Raw genomic sequence first — 17,792 nt, 5'->3', positions numbered from 1 at the left:
AGTAGATGAAGTGCAGGGATACTGTTGCTTTGGCAACAGACTGGCACTGGTAAAAAGGAGGTTCCAAGGGAAGTCTACTAATATCAAACATTGGCCTTAATTTGAAGAAGAAATTTATGAAAGAGTACATTTAGAGCGCAGGATTGTATAGAAGTGTGGGGAAGCCGGAAATGAAAACAGCCAAAGTGCTTGAGATGTGATGATATAGAAAGATGATGAATATTAGGTGGAGTGATAAAGAATGAGGAGGTTGTCCACAGAATCAACGAGGAGACGATCATGCAGAAAACATTGACCTGATGAAGCGACCGAAGGATAGGACATGTAGTAAGACATCATGGAATCACTTCCACGGCACTGGTGTGATCTATAGAAGGTAAAAACTGTCGAAGACGACAGAGAATGGAAAAATCCAAAGAAGCAATTGAGGACGGTAGGCGGAAGTGGTACTCTGAAATGAAGAGGTTGGAGCAGGAGATGAGTTCGTTGTGGATCGCATCAAACCAGTCAGAAGACTGACGACCCAAAAAACCTCGATGATTCCGTTACTCATTGTAATACGCGTTACACAATGATAGCGAAATGCTTCGTATCTTGTTTTTTTCCGCTTCCTCAAGTAGCAAGTCCTTGGATACTATACTGGGCTGAAGATTCCACGTATCAAGCATGTGCAGATTTTCTAGTGAATGAAGTAGCGAGTCCTAGGGCTCCTAAGTGGAAGGAAGATTTCTTGTGACTGCGCATGCGCAGCGCCTCCAATAGCGACAGGATCGAGGCATTCGCTGCCCGCCTCGGTGTCTCTGTGGATGACTAAGGCGGATCGCGCGTGTTCACGCCCAGTGGGTTCGGTACATACGTCCGTCGGTTTCCTCGAGTCACGCCAGATAAATATAGGCATTGTGGCGTGTGTGCATTGTGCAGCGGCTATCGCTGGCAGACGCTACACCGGCATCCAGTCTGAGGCAGCTCCTGGCAGGACCCGACCGGGCACCTCCTCGTTTTGTGCTCTTCCGACCGGACATGACGTTAACGAGGCCCGACGGCCGCCACAGAGCAACCACTGACAATGCCATCTGTGGTAACGTACGCGCAACGAGACAATGCGGCGGCTCTCCAAACGAAGCACTTCATCACGCGCGCCTGGTTCCACGCGTCGGTCGCAACAGAAACTAACCGGCGAACTGTTACTACTGAACTGGAAACTACAGACCTATACTAACGTTTCAGTCATATAGTCCCGTCAGAACACCCCTAGATTCACGCTGTGCGCAATATTAAGTGGGCCTTTAATAAATAGTGCAACATTTTTTTTTCTCGGCCAGTTCTGATAGGCGGCGGCACTGTACGCAGCCTTCAAAATGGCGTCTGTAACGGAGGAGTGGTCCAAGGAGAGAGCTGTCATTGAGTTTCATTTGGCGGAAAGCCAGAGCGTGGCAGATATTCACAGGCACGTGCAGGATGTCTACGGAGACCTGGCAGTGAACAAAAGCACGGCGAGTCTTTGTGCAACAATGTCGCACAAACCTGCCCGATCTCCCGCGTGTCGGCCGGCCGCAAGCGGTTGTGACTCCTGCAGGAAACGAATAACAGGTCTCATCTTCTGTCACAATTCATTGGCGGCGACATTTTTTCGAAGAGAGTATTGGGACGCTTGTCCAGAGGTACGACAAGTCCCTCAAGCGTTACAGTGGTTATATCGAAAAGCAGCCACAAATGTGCGTAACGTTTAGAAATAAAATAATTTGTTGAAATAATTACGTTTGTCTTCCATTTATTATCTATTGGAGGGCAAACAAAAAAACTACTTTATAACTTGGAATCTTATTTCAAGATGCAATTTGGCGCCAGCCTTTGATGCGATATTTACAGGGGGTGTACAGAAATATGGAAACACCGCGAGAATGGTTTCCTTGAACATAAATCCAGATGATAGCCAAGCCTACAGGTTGTGATGTATTTGACCACGAACTGCACCTGTGAAATGTCCTCAGTACGTTGCAAGTGTAAGTCCTATGTAGTCGTGAGTGCGTTATATCGGAGCTCAGTGCATTCGAAGGTGGGCAAATTGTTTGTGCTCACATGGTGGTTGCTCCTGTAACCAAGTTAGCCGACGAGTTTGGTTTTCGAGAGCCACCATAGTGAAGGTTTACACCGCATACGGGGAAAGCGGAAAAAGATCATCCGTCAAGGCACATTATGGACGAAAGTACGCATTGAATGAGGATTGTGGCGTAAAATAAGGGCATAACAGTTGCAGAAGTAACTGCAGCGATGAACGTCGCACTCGCGAATCCCCTCAGCACCAAACCAACACGAAGGTAAATAATTGCAGGGCGACCTGGAACTACAAAACCGTCCATCCATGAAGCAAATGCCCGTAACAGGTAACTGTGGTGCCGAAGGAATTAAACCTGGATTATGATCCAATAGAATAAAGTTATTTGTTCTTATGAGTCTTATTTCACGTTGTTTCCAACCTGTAAAGGTTCACTTCCCAAGAGTGAAACTTTGCCGGGCTTTGGTGAAAGTTTGGGCAGCCTTACTGCGATATTGCATGGGCCCCATGGTAACTCTGCGAGGTCGTATTATGTGGTCATTCTTGCTGGTCAGTTCCATCCCATGGTACAATGTTTGTTCCCCAATTGTGATGCTGTGTTCCAAGACAGGGCTGCTGTTCACACTGCTAGCGCCATCCAGGACTGGTTCTTTGAGCACGGGGGTGAATTGTCGCGTCTCCCCTGACAACCACATTCAGCTTCTATGCTCTACTTCGGAGAGAATGGTTGTGATTACTGTGCACCACAATCATCGTTATTTCAACGTACTACTATTAAAAGAGGAAGAGTGGTTTAAGATACCCCTGAAAACTAGTACAGTATCTGTATTTATCCAGTCCCCGACGATTGTTTTGAATGCCGGCGGTTTTCCTAACCGTATTAGACGCGATAAAACCCTGTGTTTTTAGTGTTTCCGTACTTTTGTACTCACAACATCAACACATTACCTCTGTTCATACTACGTAATGAAGCACTGATAATTAATGGCAATTTGTATCAACCTATTACTTATTTTTAAGTGTGTCTTCCAGTTCTTCCTGACGTACATCTTTAGAAGTCGGCTGCTTTCGCTGGAGCCGCACTGGACGCGGGGTGCTAACAGGTGTCTTTGTTTCTGTGTGCTGCAGTGAAACGGCCAGTGGACATACGCAACCGCCCACGCATCCCGATCCCCGACGAGGACCCGTACAGCGTGGCGGGCAGCGGCGGCAGCAGCGGCGGCAGCAGCGGGGGTGGCGCCGGGGGCGTCGGAGGCGGGCCCGGGGGCGTGGTGGCCGCCGCCAGAGACCAGCTGATCCAGCAGCAGCAGGCCTCGCGCCGAGACCGCCCGCCAAAGCTTCCTCCCAGGGACACCGCCTACCCGCAGGACATACCCAAGGTACGTCGCAAATCCTCGTTGTCTGAGGGACTTATTTGTGGAGTTGTATAACCACCGTAAGTGAAAATAGACTACGGCCGTTTGCCTAGTAGCTCCGGTCAGTTAAGTTCGTATCCGCTTTACCTGTGTATTTGGTGTGTTGCATACCTATCGGGCGTTATCTCATAACTATTGCTTTCTTTGCGAATGCGACCAGTGTGGTGTCACCGCCAGACAGCACACTTGCTAGGTGGTAGCCTTTAAATCGGCCGCGGTCCGTTAGTATACGTCGGACCCGCGTGTCGCCACTATCAGTGATTGCAGACCGAGCGCCGCCACACTGCGGGTCTAGAGAGACTTCCTAGCACTCGCCCCAGTTGTACAGCCGACTTTGCTAGCGATGGTTCACTGCCTACTTACGTTCTCATTTGCCGAGACGATAGTTTAGCATAGCCTTCAGCTACGTCATTTGCTACGACCTAGCAAGGCGCCATATTCAGTTACTATTGATATTGTGAATCATGTACCGTCAAGAGCGACGTTCATCATTAATGGATTAAAGTTAAGTATTCCACCAGCTACGTCCGTTTTTCTAAATTCTAATTTCCTTGTCCTGTTCCAGACCTCACGCCAGCCTGCGTGAGCTAAAACGCGTGCATTTCGGCCTCCTTTAGTGAAACGGTGTTGGCTCTCTTGTCAACCACAACAACCAATGTCTTATTAGATTCCTCTACAAAAGTACCCTAAAAAACCGGAAGAGGTGAACAATTTAGAAACTAAGCGAGAAAATATAAATGGACAGGTAATTTACGGAAAACTTTCGTTTCACACAGTTACCCACCTGGCTGTTACTTAAGAATAAACAGCATTTATAGAAAAACTGAAATTGTCAATATTTCATTCAAGTTTTATTTGGCAATTGTTCAAAATGTTCAAATGTGTGTGAAATCTTATGGGACTTAACTGCTAAGGTCATCAGTCCCTACGCTTACACACTACTTAACGTAAATTATCCTAAGGACAAACACACACACTCATGCCCGAGGGAGGACTAGAACCTCCGCCGGGACCAGCCGCATAGTCCATGACTGCAGCGCCTTAGACCGCTCGGCTTGGCCATTGTTAATTTGTAACGTGAACCAGAGGGGTGTCGCAGTAAAAATAAAGAAAACGATATAGATTTATCGAACAGCGCTAGAAAACGCTATTTCCTCACAAAGGAAAAAAAAACAACGCAAAACAAAAGTACATCAGACATCGCTTCAATACTTCGACGAACTTACATAAAACACGTTTCTGTTATTCACAAACAACTTTCGCATTTTTCAATAATAACAGAAAACTCTTGCCTTTGATCTTAATGAAGAATGTTCTAATGAGTACAAAATAACAACAATAATGACATTTTTTTAAAGTTCCTGCATGTAAACTATACTTGCATCAAAAGTAATTGCTTTGTTTACACAAAAACGCAGAAATTACGTGATCAACTAATTTTTATTATTTACAGAATTCAATTCTGATTCTGTAAGGATATAAAGTACACAGTGGACTAACACCGAGTGATGTGCGATTCTAATTGTGTACAAAGCAAGTACACAAACTAAATAAAAAACAAAGACAAGTTGTCGGCTTCCAGTTTCTCTCTTGCACCTTTATTTATGTTTCTAACGGTAATCCTAGCAATTACTACACCATTTATGTAGTGTCCTTTGTACTTCTGAGGCGGCTAAAATTGAACTGAGGGTTACGTACGCGGCATAATATAGGAACATAGCGTTCTCACATAATTACGCGATAAGCAGTTGGGTTCTAGTGGTCCTGTCGGTGAGACTGAAATTTAGCTATCTTCAGGCAGCAAGTTTCTCTCTCTCTCTCTCTCTCTCTCTCTCTCTCTCTCTCTCTCTCTCTCTCTCTTTCATCGTCACAAATGTCCAATATCCAGACAGAGTGAAAGCGTTGCTTAGAAAGACAATAGTTAATGGCAGTATTTGACTTGCGAAATTATTTTGAAATCAATTCCTGTGGATCTCAGACAGTAGGTGGTTATCCTTAATTTCTTAATTTTATTGGTCCACAGGACAAGCATGTTCAACCCTGTTTTCTTTCGAATTGACACAGTGTTGTCTGTCATTCGGTACGCCCTTTGTTTGGCTGGACTCCCTATTCAATCACGATTATCTAGATTAAATAGAGCCTTCAGACACAAGACAAACAAATCGCAACGGAAGACGGCCAATAGTCGCGAAGGAAGCAATCTTTTTCAGTCGCGTAGCGCAACAACACTTCTCATGATGCAGTTAGATGTGCCGTTTCCTTCGCGGCGTATTTAGTTGGGAGTGAAGTAAATACTTTTATGGCTCCAGAGTCCATACATTTCTGCTCTTTCTGAGAAATAGGAAATAAAAGGAGCCAAAGCATCGCGATTTCGAGAGTTGTGTCTTACGCCTATTCTAAGACCTAGCGAGGTGGCGCACTGGACTCACATTCGGGACCATGACGGTTCAAACCTGCGTTCGGCCATCTTGATTTAGGTTTCCGTGATTTTCCTAAGTCGCTGCAGGCAAATGCCGGTGTGACTCCTTTGAAAGGGCACGGACGACTTCCTTCCCTAATCGATGGGACGGACAATGTTGCTGTTTGGTCCTCTCTCAAAATCAACCAAGCAACCTATTCTAAGCGATGACCTGTGTTTTTTACAAAGGTGGAAGCGATACTAACCACAGAGCCTCATCGTTCTGCCAGAGTCTGGGGTGATTTGCACACTGTCAGCTACCTTACGAGTAACCGTGGGGCAGAGGCGATTGGACTGTGGTGGCGGGTTGCGAAGAGCCTCCCACTGCCAGCCACACACACACACACACACACACACACACACACACACACACGTGTGCGGCATTCCGGACGCGCTCCGGCTGTGACACTTGCCTGTGCTGTGGTGTGAGGCGGCGACACTTTCTACGCCATGAATATTGCACGAGCGCGCCCTGTGCCCTGTAGGACAGCGGCGCGGAATGCCGGCCCACGCCAGCAGATGCCTCTGAGGCGCCGTTTCTACCCGGGCGAGAGAGCTTTACTGTGCTACAACAGCCAGCTGTTTACATCACAGCGAACGACCCTCGTATATACTTGCAAGCACCTTGTTTGCTCACGACGAAGATAAGTTTCTTGTGCTGTTGGAGGTCCATAGTTCATCCGGTAACGAAATCGACCTCTGGGCAAACTTGTTACGTAATACCACTTCATGAAAATACAAGTAATGCAAAACATTCTTTTTCGGCCAATTTCGGTTGAATAAATGCGTAATTTTTTGTGAGACATCGTGCAATATTTAAGCCTAGCCCCTATAATTACATGAATTTCCGCTATACGTAGCCTTCAGAATGGCGTCTGTAGCGGATGTGCGTAGAGCGCTGTCATTGAGTTTTTTTCGCCGGAAAACTAGAGCATTGCAGACATTCATAGGCGCTTGCAGAATGTCTACGGAACCGGGCAGTGAACAAAAGCACGGTGAGTCGTTGGGCGAGGCGTCTGTCATCTTCGCATCAATTCGCGCAAACCTGCCCTCAGCCCTAAGGAAATCGAGGGACCGACTTCAGCGTGTCCGTAGCCACAAAAGTTCAAACCAACTCCTACTCCTCCGTGACGATAGAAGGCCTCACATAAGTCTGCGCACACGAGAGAAGCTCACAAAACTTCACTGCACTGTTCTTCTTCATCCACCCTACGACCCGGATCTCGCACAATCCGACTTTCATCTGCTTGGTCTAATGAAGGATGCACTCTGCGGGAAGAAGTAGGTGGATGATAGGGGGTTACTGACGCAGCGAGACGACGAACAGTAGAGTGCTGCCACGCGGGCGTGTAGGCTCTTCCAGCAAGGTTGCGCAAGGCCGTTGCATTGACCGGAGATTATGCTGAAAAATAGGGTTTTGTAGCCGAAGTTGTGGGAAATAATTTGATGTATTGTAATCCTGAATGAAATCAACATGCTTTCAGAAAAAAAGTCTTATATTGCTAATTTAATGCTCCTCGTACATTTATGACTTACACTCACGCACTAACACACAACCACAAACCTCACCATTGGTTGGCGAAAGCAAATGAGTTTAGATAATCTTGAAACGGAGCATATACAACTTATTTACATCTCGTAAACATTGTCCACTGGAAAATCTAACTTTCGAATCCGACGTTGAGTGAAAACATGTTCTTCTTCTTCCTTGAATTTCATCCGCTTCTCTATGGGGTCGGCATTGTTATGTGGGTTTTGACAATGTTACAGTTGCTGGCCGAAAGCCCTTCATGGCACCACCACTCCCCCCCCCCCCCCCCCCCCCCCAGGACGGATTTTATGTATCCCAACAGCTCGTGCCTACAGTAGCTCATGTTCAAGCGTGAGAACGTTTTTTAAATGTTTGCGTAGCATTTATTGAGGCAAGCGGTGGTCAACAGCCCGGTACTTACATAATTCCATGTGGGAAACCGCCTAAAAACCACATATAAGCTGGTTGACTCATGAGAACTCGTAATTAATTCTCCTGGCGGGTTCGATACGGACAAGCTCGCCTGTCGGAATCCTGGAAGCTGCAAGTTAACGTGCTCTGCTATCCGGGTGGGACTCAAGGTTGGAGATATATAGTACTATAAACACAGAGACAAGATTTTTGCTCGTTATTTAGTCATGTTATCATTAAGACGGAGAAATGAAAATACTGAAGTGAAAGAGAGGACCAGCACCAGGTATGCAGTTCTTGCATTGTAGTGCTACTGCGAGTATTTGCTAGGAGACCGCCAATGATACGCTGAAGCCAAGACAGGCGCGGAGAAAACAACACGCAGAGGTTAGCGCACTTTCCCGGAAGCAAGTCCGTTCTGCCGTCGCTCTTCATTTCCTCATCTTTTTCGCACGGCTTCCACAGCGTAAACAGTTGCCGTGGTTTGTAGCTTTTGTACGGCGCGAGAGTGAAAGTAAATTACAGAAGGCGTCCATTAGCAGCAACCGAGAGAATTATTTCGCAGCAAGAGTGGCTTTGCTTGCAAGCCTGAATAGCGGTTCCTGCTTTCCGACCGTCTTCTAGGATTTTGCAGGTGTATTTGTGTGATAAGAAACATATCCACGTGATTATTTCTCGGATCTTTGCTTCAGATGCCGTCAATGATAGTATACTTCTTCAACCCTGGCATTTGCGCTGTGTAACCATGCTATGGAATGAAGCTGTGAAGAAGCAATCTTCGATTCGGGTTCTTGATTCCAGATATTACAGAAAATAGGGAAACGTTTCGTGTTATACGTCAGAAGTATTTCAAGTATGTACATTAGTATATACTTCTGTGTAACAACAAACCAGCTTCCTTTTAATGCACTTGCAATGTCCAATTTTGTTCTAAAATAGAGAGATCTTATATTGCGAATACTTCAGTGCAGTCGTCAAGATTCTTATAACGTTTGTCGACCCTGCGCACAGAAAGATAGCAAAAAGGGACTATAATCCTTCTGCTTTGAATAAGCAGTCTTCTATCTTTAAATTCTTCAGTAGGTACAGAGCTATAAACATGTTTAACTACACGCAGCGGTAATTTTATGTGTGACTTAATTTGCATCTCAGACTACAACGAACTGACTGTATTGTTTCATTTGACACTGTCGACCGCGGCCTTCCTGTCCCATTGTAATCAGGGCCTGAAAACTCAGATCACTCGAAAATAAAGTCTGTAAAAAGAATTAATGGTTAACTAACGGTGTCAAACACGGAAAAAATACCAAGTTTACGATCACTGCATCCATTATCGTTGTCACGGGCTGCTCCTGACGACAATAATGGAGGCAATCATCGAAATCTTCAGATTTTATCCGAATTTGACGCACCAAGCTAATCGGAAACTTTTTATCTAGGGGCTCCGTCGCGCAAGAGTTCGTAGCCGAAAATAATGTAAGTTTGCTGAGGGAATTCATCTATAGGTCCTGTCACCGATGACAGGTCGTATTAACACAAACTGAAGCTCGTTCAAGAGGTGATGAGTTTGAACTGCAACATGTTACCTCACTCCATGAGGCTATACAGAAAGGTTAGGATAAAAGAGGGATATTCGATTATCTGGAATTATAAACAATTCCAAATAACATCGCAGTATTGGCGAGGAAAATTTCTTCCGTCACTGCTATCTGCGGACGTAGCGCAAACGGGGCTAGTATGCTGTAACGGCCTCTGATATCGAAGGTAGTTATTCTTTCGTGTGTAGGTGAGTAACACAAAAGTGAAATAACAGCCTAGCTGGTACCACATGCGTTATTGTCCGAATGACCCGAAGGGAGAAAATGTTTCAAATGGCTCTGAGCACTATGAGACTTAACATCTGAGGTCATCAGTCCCCTACAACTTAGAACTACTTAAATCTAACCAACCTAAGGACACCACACACATTAATGTCCGAGGCAGGATTCGAACCCGAAGGGAGACCTGTTGGTATATAAGACATGAACATTGAAACAGATTATTTTGGAATTCATGTTTTTTAAGCAGCTCGTCCCACACTTACACTGCTGGGAATTTCCCAAGCCCAGATACGTGTAATAACATGCGCGAGCCACGTGAGCGATTAAATTATTTAAAATGAAATGAGATGAAGATCGTAATTTCTGAAATAACCTGTCCATTCCCCTTTCACATTTTATTCTGAGTTCTTACTGTATGGTACTTGACATACGTGATTTTCTAGTTATTTATCACAATTTCAGTATTCCGGATTTACACGCGGGTTAGTATTCATCTGTGTCCACTAGTTTCACAGACCTCGTATACAGTGAAAATAAATGACTGTAGTTTATTTTACCGTGTCAGACGTGCCTGCGCGTATACGACAGAGAGCTTTTTGTAAGGAGTAAGGCAGGCTGCGTGCGTGCGATAAGGAACAAAAAGGTGAGCGCGCCTGCCGTGGGCAGTGTGCTTTGTACGGCTCACATTTGACGCCCGTGGGATCCTAATTAGCGCTCATTGCATCGGCCCGCTCCCAGAAGAGGAGGTAATGAGCAGCTGGAGAGACGGCCGGTAGTCTACTGTACGGGGCTGAGAGTAGGGGTAGCACTGCCAGACACAGCTTGTGAAGGAGCCGCGGGCTGCCCGTCTGGAGCGCCGGCCGTCCTTCTAGGGGAGTGCTTCCGTCCGCCCATCACGGAAATATACCTGAGTACGCATCTCCCGGCGGCACCTATTCCACTGTGTTTAAACACGTTTTCTGGCAGACACCTTGGTGAATTTGATCTGTCGCGGGATTTTCCTTTCCTTTGTCTCTGCGCTCAGGTAACTTGGTCTTCCTGTCTCATCCCTTTTCGACCTGTAATTCTACATAGTCAGGCACAAGCACTGAGCGACACCCAATCAGAATTGTGATTACGTAAGAAACTCGACTAACAAAACCCACTCTGTTGTACAGGACAGCGAGTTTCACAGAATCGAAAGTAACATCGGGTGTGCCCCAAAAAATTATATAACAAAACTTTATAATTTTTTGCTAGAAACGTAACCAATTTATCATAGAGGATCGGCAGCACTTATCATTAGACCTGGAACCCAATAACCTGATTTGTAAACCAACGATTCTCCACTGCCTCGTGGGTACAAGTGCAAACATTTTTACTGGCAACTGAGGACGGTGTACTGAACAGCCTTGCATCAGTATTCACTTCGTTTGCAGAGAACCTGTTAGCAGTAGTATGTCTTTAGGCTGGTTAATACCTCCAAGTACATAAGGAGAAGAAAGTCATTAACGCTTATTTTCTCCTTGATAGCAAGTTAGGTGTTGAAGTCTGGACACGTGGAATCAAAATGGCTAGTTTATACTGGCAGACGCAGTCCACATAGTGGTACAGTTACGACCTTGCAGAAAACGTCAGGTAGTAAATTATGTGATGTGATTCTGGGTAGTCTGTTAGATGCGGACAGAAAAACAACTAACGCACTGAGAAGAGTACATATTCAAGTATCCCACTGATCACAATATCTAAAAACCTGTACATTTTATTTCGAAGCTTAATAAAATTTGAATGAAGAAATAAGATGTACAGCTTATATATAAGCTAAACGAAAACTGATGAAGAACAACTAACAACTAGAAATCAATAAAAATATAGTACCTCGAAAGTAAAATTACTTGCAAATAAGAATAATGGATTTCAATTTCAATAGTTAAAATCGTCTGTTACGAACTGAACGTCCCAAATTCCATTTCCAATGACCACGCAAGATTCTCCTGAAGTGGGAAAGGTCGTCAACGTCATCAGTCAGTCTTGCGTCACCAAATTAACAAAATAACCAGCAAAATTTACAAGCAAGCCACCTAAGTGTCAAGAAATGAGAGGCAGATACCTACAACATATTTCTACGTCGCCACAAAATCAATGGTGTCTCGTGGGCAAACGAAAAACAGAAAATACGGCCAAACCTTTCATTAATAATAGGCCTGACAGGTATTTTCAGATCTATATTTGACTTCCGTTAGACAACGATCAGTGTGGCTTTAATGAAGATAAAGGCACGAGAGGGATAGTTCTGACGTTACGCTCGCCTCACGAAACTTAAAGATATTTTTAGCGGATTTTATTCCCTGTAAAAGGCGTGCGACGATGTGCAGTGGTACAAGTAACTATAACCGATGATGGGTAATATGCATTATGAACAGAACCAAGAGAGAACAATAAGATTATAAAGGTTAAGAGCGTTTGCTGACGATGATGTTCTGTGAGGAAAGTGCCATGATTGGACAATAGTAAAAAAGTTCCATTCGGTGTAATTTATGGGCAACTCTCTTTGAAAGTGGATAACTGTCAGATAGCGCCTATGACAGAGACAAAGGAACAGGAAGTATCCGATTACAGGATTGCTGCCCGACCTATTGAGCCCGTTACGGCACTTAAGCATTTAGAAGTAAACCTAAGAAAAATCAGTGTAAGGGATGGCTAATGAAAGACTTGTTGGAAAGGTTTAGAGGAAATGAAATGTGTCTGTAAAGGAAACCCTGAAGAAGATGTTGGCGAAATAAATTCTGACATATTGTTCTCGGAGAATTTAAATGGGAAAATCATGTTCTTGCGAAACTGTTGGGTTCAGAGAAGCTGTATTGGAACAAAACTGTGATACAGTTACGCTTCCAGCATTTTCTATCCCACGTTGCGAACATGGGGGGCCGGCCGCGGTGGTCTCGCGGTTCTAGGCGCTCAGTCCGGAACCGTGCGACTGCTACGGTCGCAGGTTCGAATCCTGCCTCGGGCATGGATGTGTGTGATGTCCTTAGGTTAGTTAGGTTTAAATAGTTCTAAGTTCTAGGGGACTGATGACCTCAGAAGTTAAGTCCCATAGTGCTCAGAGCCGTTTGAGCCATTTTGAACATGAGGGTAAGAAATCAGACATTAGGGCACGTACAGATGCATATAGAAAGTAATTTTTCGTTTATGCCCTTGTCGTGTGTGTTGCTTACCTCACGCAGAACAGTTCGAAGTCCTAGATTAGCGTATGTAATGTTAGGCAGAGCCAGTGCAGTAAAACATTTACCATCTAAAATGGAAGACTAAGCACGTAGTAGGCATCGGAAGTAATTTGCGTGAAACATCAAACGAACTTGATCATTTAACGCATGACTATATTCCTGACGCTGCTTTTTTATAGCAATCAGATTTCGTTAATTTTATAGGAATGATGAAGTATTTCAGATTCGACATGAATCAGAAGATAAATTAGCTGCGATGATACTCAAGTGATCATTCGCGTAAAAGCCTAGAAGCCTATTAACAAAACTAAAAGTTATTGGTATATTAAAACCTTTTATTCGATAGCGCTTTTACCTTCATTATTTAATGTGTATATTTTATTATTTACTGCTTAAGAATGAATATATTGTTGCACATTTCATAGGTAGATGGAAAGGGAGCAGCTGAGCTGTTGTACTTAATTTATGATTTTCTTAATTCTTTTGGCTAAGCAGCCGAGTTCTGGAACTTCTACACAACACAATTGCCTGGGCAACAAAATCGAATACAAAGCAATCTCTACCTTTTTGCTATGCATTTGACGCACCTGGGTGTCTAACAGAACGAAATGAAAAGGAGAATTATACTCTTCTACTACGCATGTATTGACTAATAAAACCGATGTTATTTATTTATTCTGTACACGTTTTATTATTTTTGTGTCATAAAGGGAGTTTACCTTGTATGACACTTAGATCTCAGCCGCTAAAACATCAGAAAACTCGACATAACTATGGTATTTGTTCTTACAGCCGGACTACGATGACGTCGATGAAGACAACAGACTGAAACCATTCCCGTCGTCCAGAAGCAGTGGTCGCGACAAGGCGAAGGACAGCAAGAAATATGGTGAGTACCACACTTTACAGTAGCTTTCCACAGTCCACAGCGCCTAGTTACATTCCAACTACAGGAGCGATGAAAGATAAGGTATCGTGCAAACTGGAGAATCATGGAGCAGGGAGGCAGCGTTGAAGACTCCTTAACGTATGTGTGCCAGTTCCGTCCAGAAGTTAGCTGGAAGCATCATTTGTTAGCAGTACGTCGTGTACAGCACTTTTATAGTCAGCTTTGCTCTTATGCATCTTCACTGTGTCTCTATTTGGAAGACAAAGCTGGCACTGCTCTGATACACCTCATTCGGCACTGTCAGGACAGTTTCGTTACCAGTAGGTCCCTTGGCATCAGCACATACATTGGTATCAAAGATTAAAGCAACAAAACACTTTTTTCCTGGGCCTATATCTAATTCGTGTTGTAATGGTACAAACTCTGCATGGAATGTAGCATTCCGCTCAATGAACAACCATGGAGAGGATGACATCGGGGCACCTATCAAACGGGGTAGTACTTGCCTTGTGTACACAGCCATAGACGTTGCTGTGTGGCACAGTGAAAACACCTACCAGACCCTCTCTGGTGGAGGGATGTAGGAAGAATGGAAGCAAGACAGTCACAAATTGATGTGACCCGATGGCTTAACGTGAACCGTTCTGTTGTTTTTCGGATATAGCAACAGTCATACTGACCGGAACTGTATCCAGAAGACCAGAGCAAGGTCGACTGCATTTGACATCAGCAAGAGAGGACCGTTATTTGGCTGTTGGAGGACGCCGGTACTGCCTCAGTACCGCACGGCATCTGGCATCTGACTCCGTAGCATGTACCGGACGTGTTGTTTCGAGGCAAACGGCGCTCAGAAGGCTTCAGCAAAGTGGCCTTTACTGCCGGAGACCTGATGTATGTGTATCTCTGACGCGTCTTAACAGAAGGGAACGTCTAGAGTGGAACGGTCAACATGCCATCTGGACGGTCGAACAGTGGGCCTTACAGGTAAGTCCCAATTTGGTATGGAGAGCTATTCTCGACGGATTTGCATCTGGAAGGAACGTGGAACACGATTTCGGGACGCAAACATTGTGGAAAGGGACCGATATCAAGGAGGGTCCCTAATGGTGTGAGCACGGGTTATGTTGACCACTCGAAAACCTCTTCATTTACTTGTACGGTTGAATCGGCAAGGTTTAACTGCTGTCAGGTATCGTGACGAGGTCTTGGGACCTCATATGGGGTGAAACTTCCTGGCAGATTAAAACTTTGTGCCGGACCGAGACTCGAACTCGGGAGCTTTGCCTTTCGCGGGCAACTGCTCTACCACCTGAGCTACCCAAACACGCTTCACGACCCGTCTTCACAGCTTTAATTCGGCCAGTACCTCGTCTCGTGCCTTCCGAGTCTCGGTCCGGAACACAGTTTTAATCTGACAGGAAGTTTCATATCAGCGCACACTCCGCTGCAAAGTGAAAATCTCATTCTGGCTCATATGGCGTGGTTGGGAGGTGCTGTTGGCCCAGACTCCGTACTGATGGACGATAATGCTCGACCTCAAAGAGTATGGGTGGTTTATATTTCCTTGGACACGGAAGAATTTCCACGCATGGCGTAGCCTGCTTGTTCTCCCGATTTGAATCCCACAGAGCAGGTCTGGGATGCACTAGGGAGAGGGGTTGCATCTCGCCAGTATCCACCAGCCAATCTGAAAGACATGCCAGGAGCTCTGCGTTATTGCCTCAACATGAATCTGATGACGTAATTTACAGCATGCCCCACCGTTGTCATGCCTGTACTGCTGCCACAGGTGGTCACCCCTCGTATCGAGCACAGTAATCAGTTGCCGGAATGTGTGTCTAGATACGTTAAGTTGGAAAAAAACGAAGTTATTTACGTTTTGTATTCTTTACGTTGTTTCTACTTTACTGTCACTTGCATAAACGTTTTTGTGGCAGTGTAAACGCAACTTTGCAAGATTTCTGTTTAATGCTTTAATTTTGGAGAGTAGAGTATTTCCAAAATGACGCCACTGAACTGCAGGAAATTGAGTGCTACTACGGCTCAATTGCAAATCGTTATTTGAGAAGAAACTGGGATGACATTTCCGTACGTTGGCCTGTGTCTCGTGCGTGAACGAAGAAAGAGAGTGCGTACACGAAGCGTGCAGATGTCCTCGCTAGCTGATCCCACCTGGCGGCTGTTTTCGCAAGCATCCTCCCCAGCAGTGAGGCGGCAGATAGCGGCCGGCGGCAGCTGTTAGCCGGCTGATAGCATCCGCTGCGGCGCTGATGAGTGTCAGCGGCAGAAGTGGCCCAAGGATGCTGCCCTGCGGCGTGGAGGACGTGACAGCGCGCCACTCTGCCGACGCCCTCCTCAGAATAACGATCCACGCCCACCGGTCGCCCTCGCCGTGGTTGTGTAAATGCCTACTCCGAGCGAATAACGTACGAGGTACGAGCTTCACCAGCATACCGCTCCAACAACTACAAAAGGGTGCAGTTTTCGTACGTATTTACGACGACATAACGGATGTGTTGTAATGGTTTCACTTACCTATTCTGCAACACCTTTCCCCGTCTTACTTCGCACGAGAAACAATTTTCCACACTTAACCAGGTCATAAGTTCGTAAACAGTAGTGCAAAAGTATTTTCCTTTCCCAAATTACATCATCAGCACTCCAAACACTATATAGGTGAACGAGATGTAACTGGTATTTAGAGGTAATCTGATTGTACATTCTCTGACTTCAAACGCGCCATCGAACAACTAATAGCTGACCGTGTTGTCTCCAAATGAATATTATCTATTTGCTCCAGAGTCAACTCCGAGTACTCTTGCTGCCCTGACTGCAACATGAGTCGTCCTCAGCCAATTTACAACAACAGTTAAAGGTTCTAGAACAAAAAGATCGTCAAGCGGTTCCGTTTCGACGTGTGATCTTTATTTAGAGCCTTTTCGTTTAATGTTTAAGAGAGTATATTGTCTGAATATTTAATAATAAAAAAATATGGAACGTTTTTTACTGTCATTAGTAGTATTACCAACAAACTTTGGCAGCACACAGTTACAGTGTTTTCTTTGTTACATTGTTTATTTTGTAAGGCTGTTAATGTTACATAACTGCCAAAGCTGTCATCTTGTAACGACCTAAGTGTCTTTCTATACCGATGTTCTACATTACTGGTATTGTTAAAAACATCATTGTGTTTACATAAGAAATCATCACTTATGCAGTGTATCGAGAGTGCATTTTCGGAAGTCTATTGCGCGGAAAATATATTGTATCAGTGAGTGAGATATCATTTTCCTCACATTTAACTTGCCAGGCACGTAGTATTAATTTTTCAACTCCAAAAATATATTAATTTTAGGTGTTACTCTAAGGCACATCTCCACAGCTGCCTTCAGCTTTATTATGTGATTGAAAAGCGCTGTTATTAACTGTTTTTAATAAAACTGACTGCCTGGTTTGGGATATCTACAGGATTCGAGAACGTAAACAGCAGTTTAATTCGGTTTCAGTGTCAGAATAGTTTTTATTGTAGGAGAGGTCAAACTTGATTTTGGTCATTCCATCGAGTAAGCTATCTTTCTATTGTTCATTATTGTTTCATTATACGCGAGGTCGAACTTGATTTCGGTCATTCCATCGAATAAGCTATCTTATATTCTATTGTTTCCAACAATAAATTTTCACGATGTTGTAAAAAGTTATGTCGTTCTCCTACAAAAATTGTCGAAATTCTGCGATTGTCATTTTGTTCACATAAGCTCTTCAGATGTCCTTTGTGGGTGGCTTTCCGAAATGTTTTCTACCGTTTCTGCCATTCTGGTTCAAATGGCGCTAAGCTCTATGGGACTTAACATCTGAAGTCATCAGTCCTACTTAAACCTAACTGACGTAAGAACATAAGACACATCCATGCCGGAGGCAGGATTCGAACCTGCGACTCAGTCCGGAACCGCGCGACTGCTACGGTCGCAGGTTCGAATCCTGCTTCGGGCATGGATGTGTGTGATGT

General features: G+C 44.7%; 1 protein-coding gene across 3 annotated transcripts in view; it reads left to right on the top strand.

Annotated features, from left to right (window-relative positions):
• The window catches only part of LOC124777167, a 614,765-nt gene that overhangs the window by 572,412 nt on the left and 24,561 nt on the right, over positions 1 to 17,792 (top strand). For all 3 annotated transcript variants that reach the window (XM_047252476.1, XM_047252474.1, XM_047252477.1), the window contains exons 7-8: positions 3,185 to 3,435; positions 13,690 to 13,786. In XM_047252476.1, the coding sequence (XP_047108432.1) occupies positions 3,185 to 3,435; positions 13,690 to 13,786 (348 nt within the window). The remainder of the gene's footprint in view (positions 1 to 3,184; positions 3,436 to 13,689; positions 13,787 to 17,792) is intronic.

Source organism: Schistocerca piceifrons, chromosome 2 (assembly GCF_021461385.2).
Source record: "Schistocerca piceifrons isolate TAMUIC-IGC-003096 chromosome 2, iqSchPice1.1, whole genome shotgun sequence".
Lineage (NCBI taxonomy): Eukaryota > Metazoa > Arthropoda > Insecta > Orthoptera > Acrididae > Schistocerca > Schistocerca piceifrons.
The sequence above is the reverse complement of the archived record's forward strand: the minus strand, read 5'-3'. Positions and strand labels throughout refer to the sequence as shown.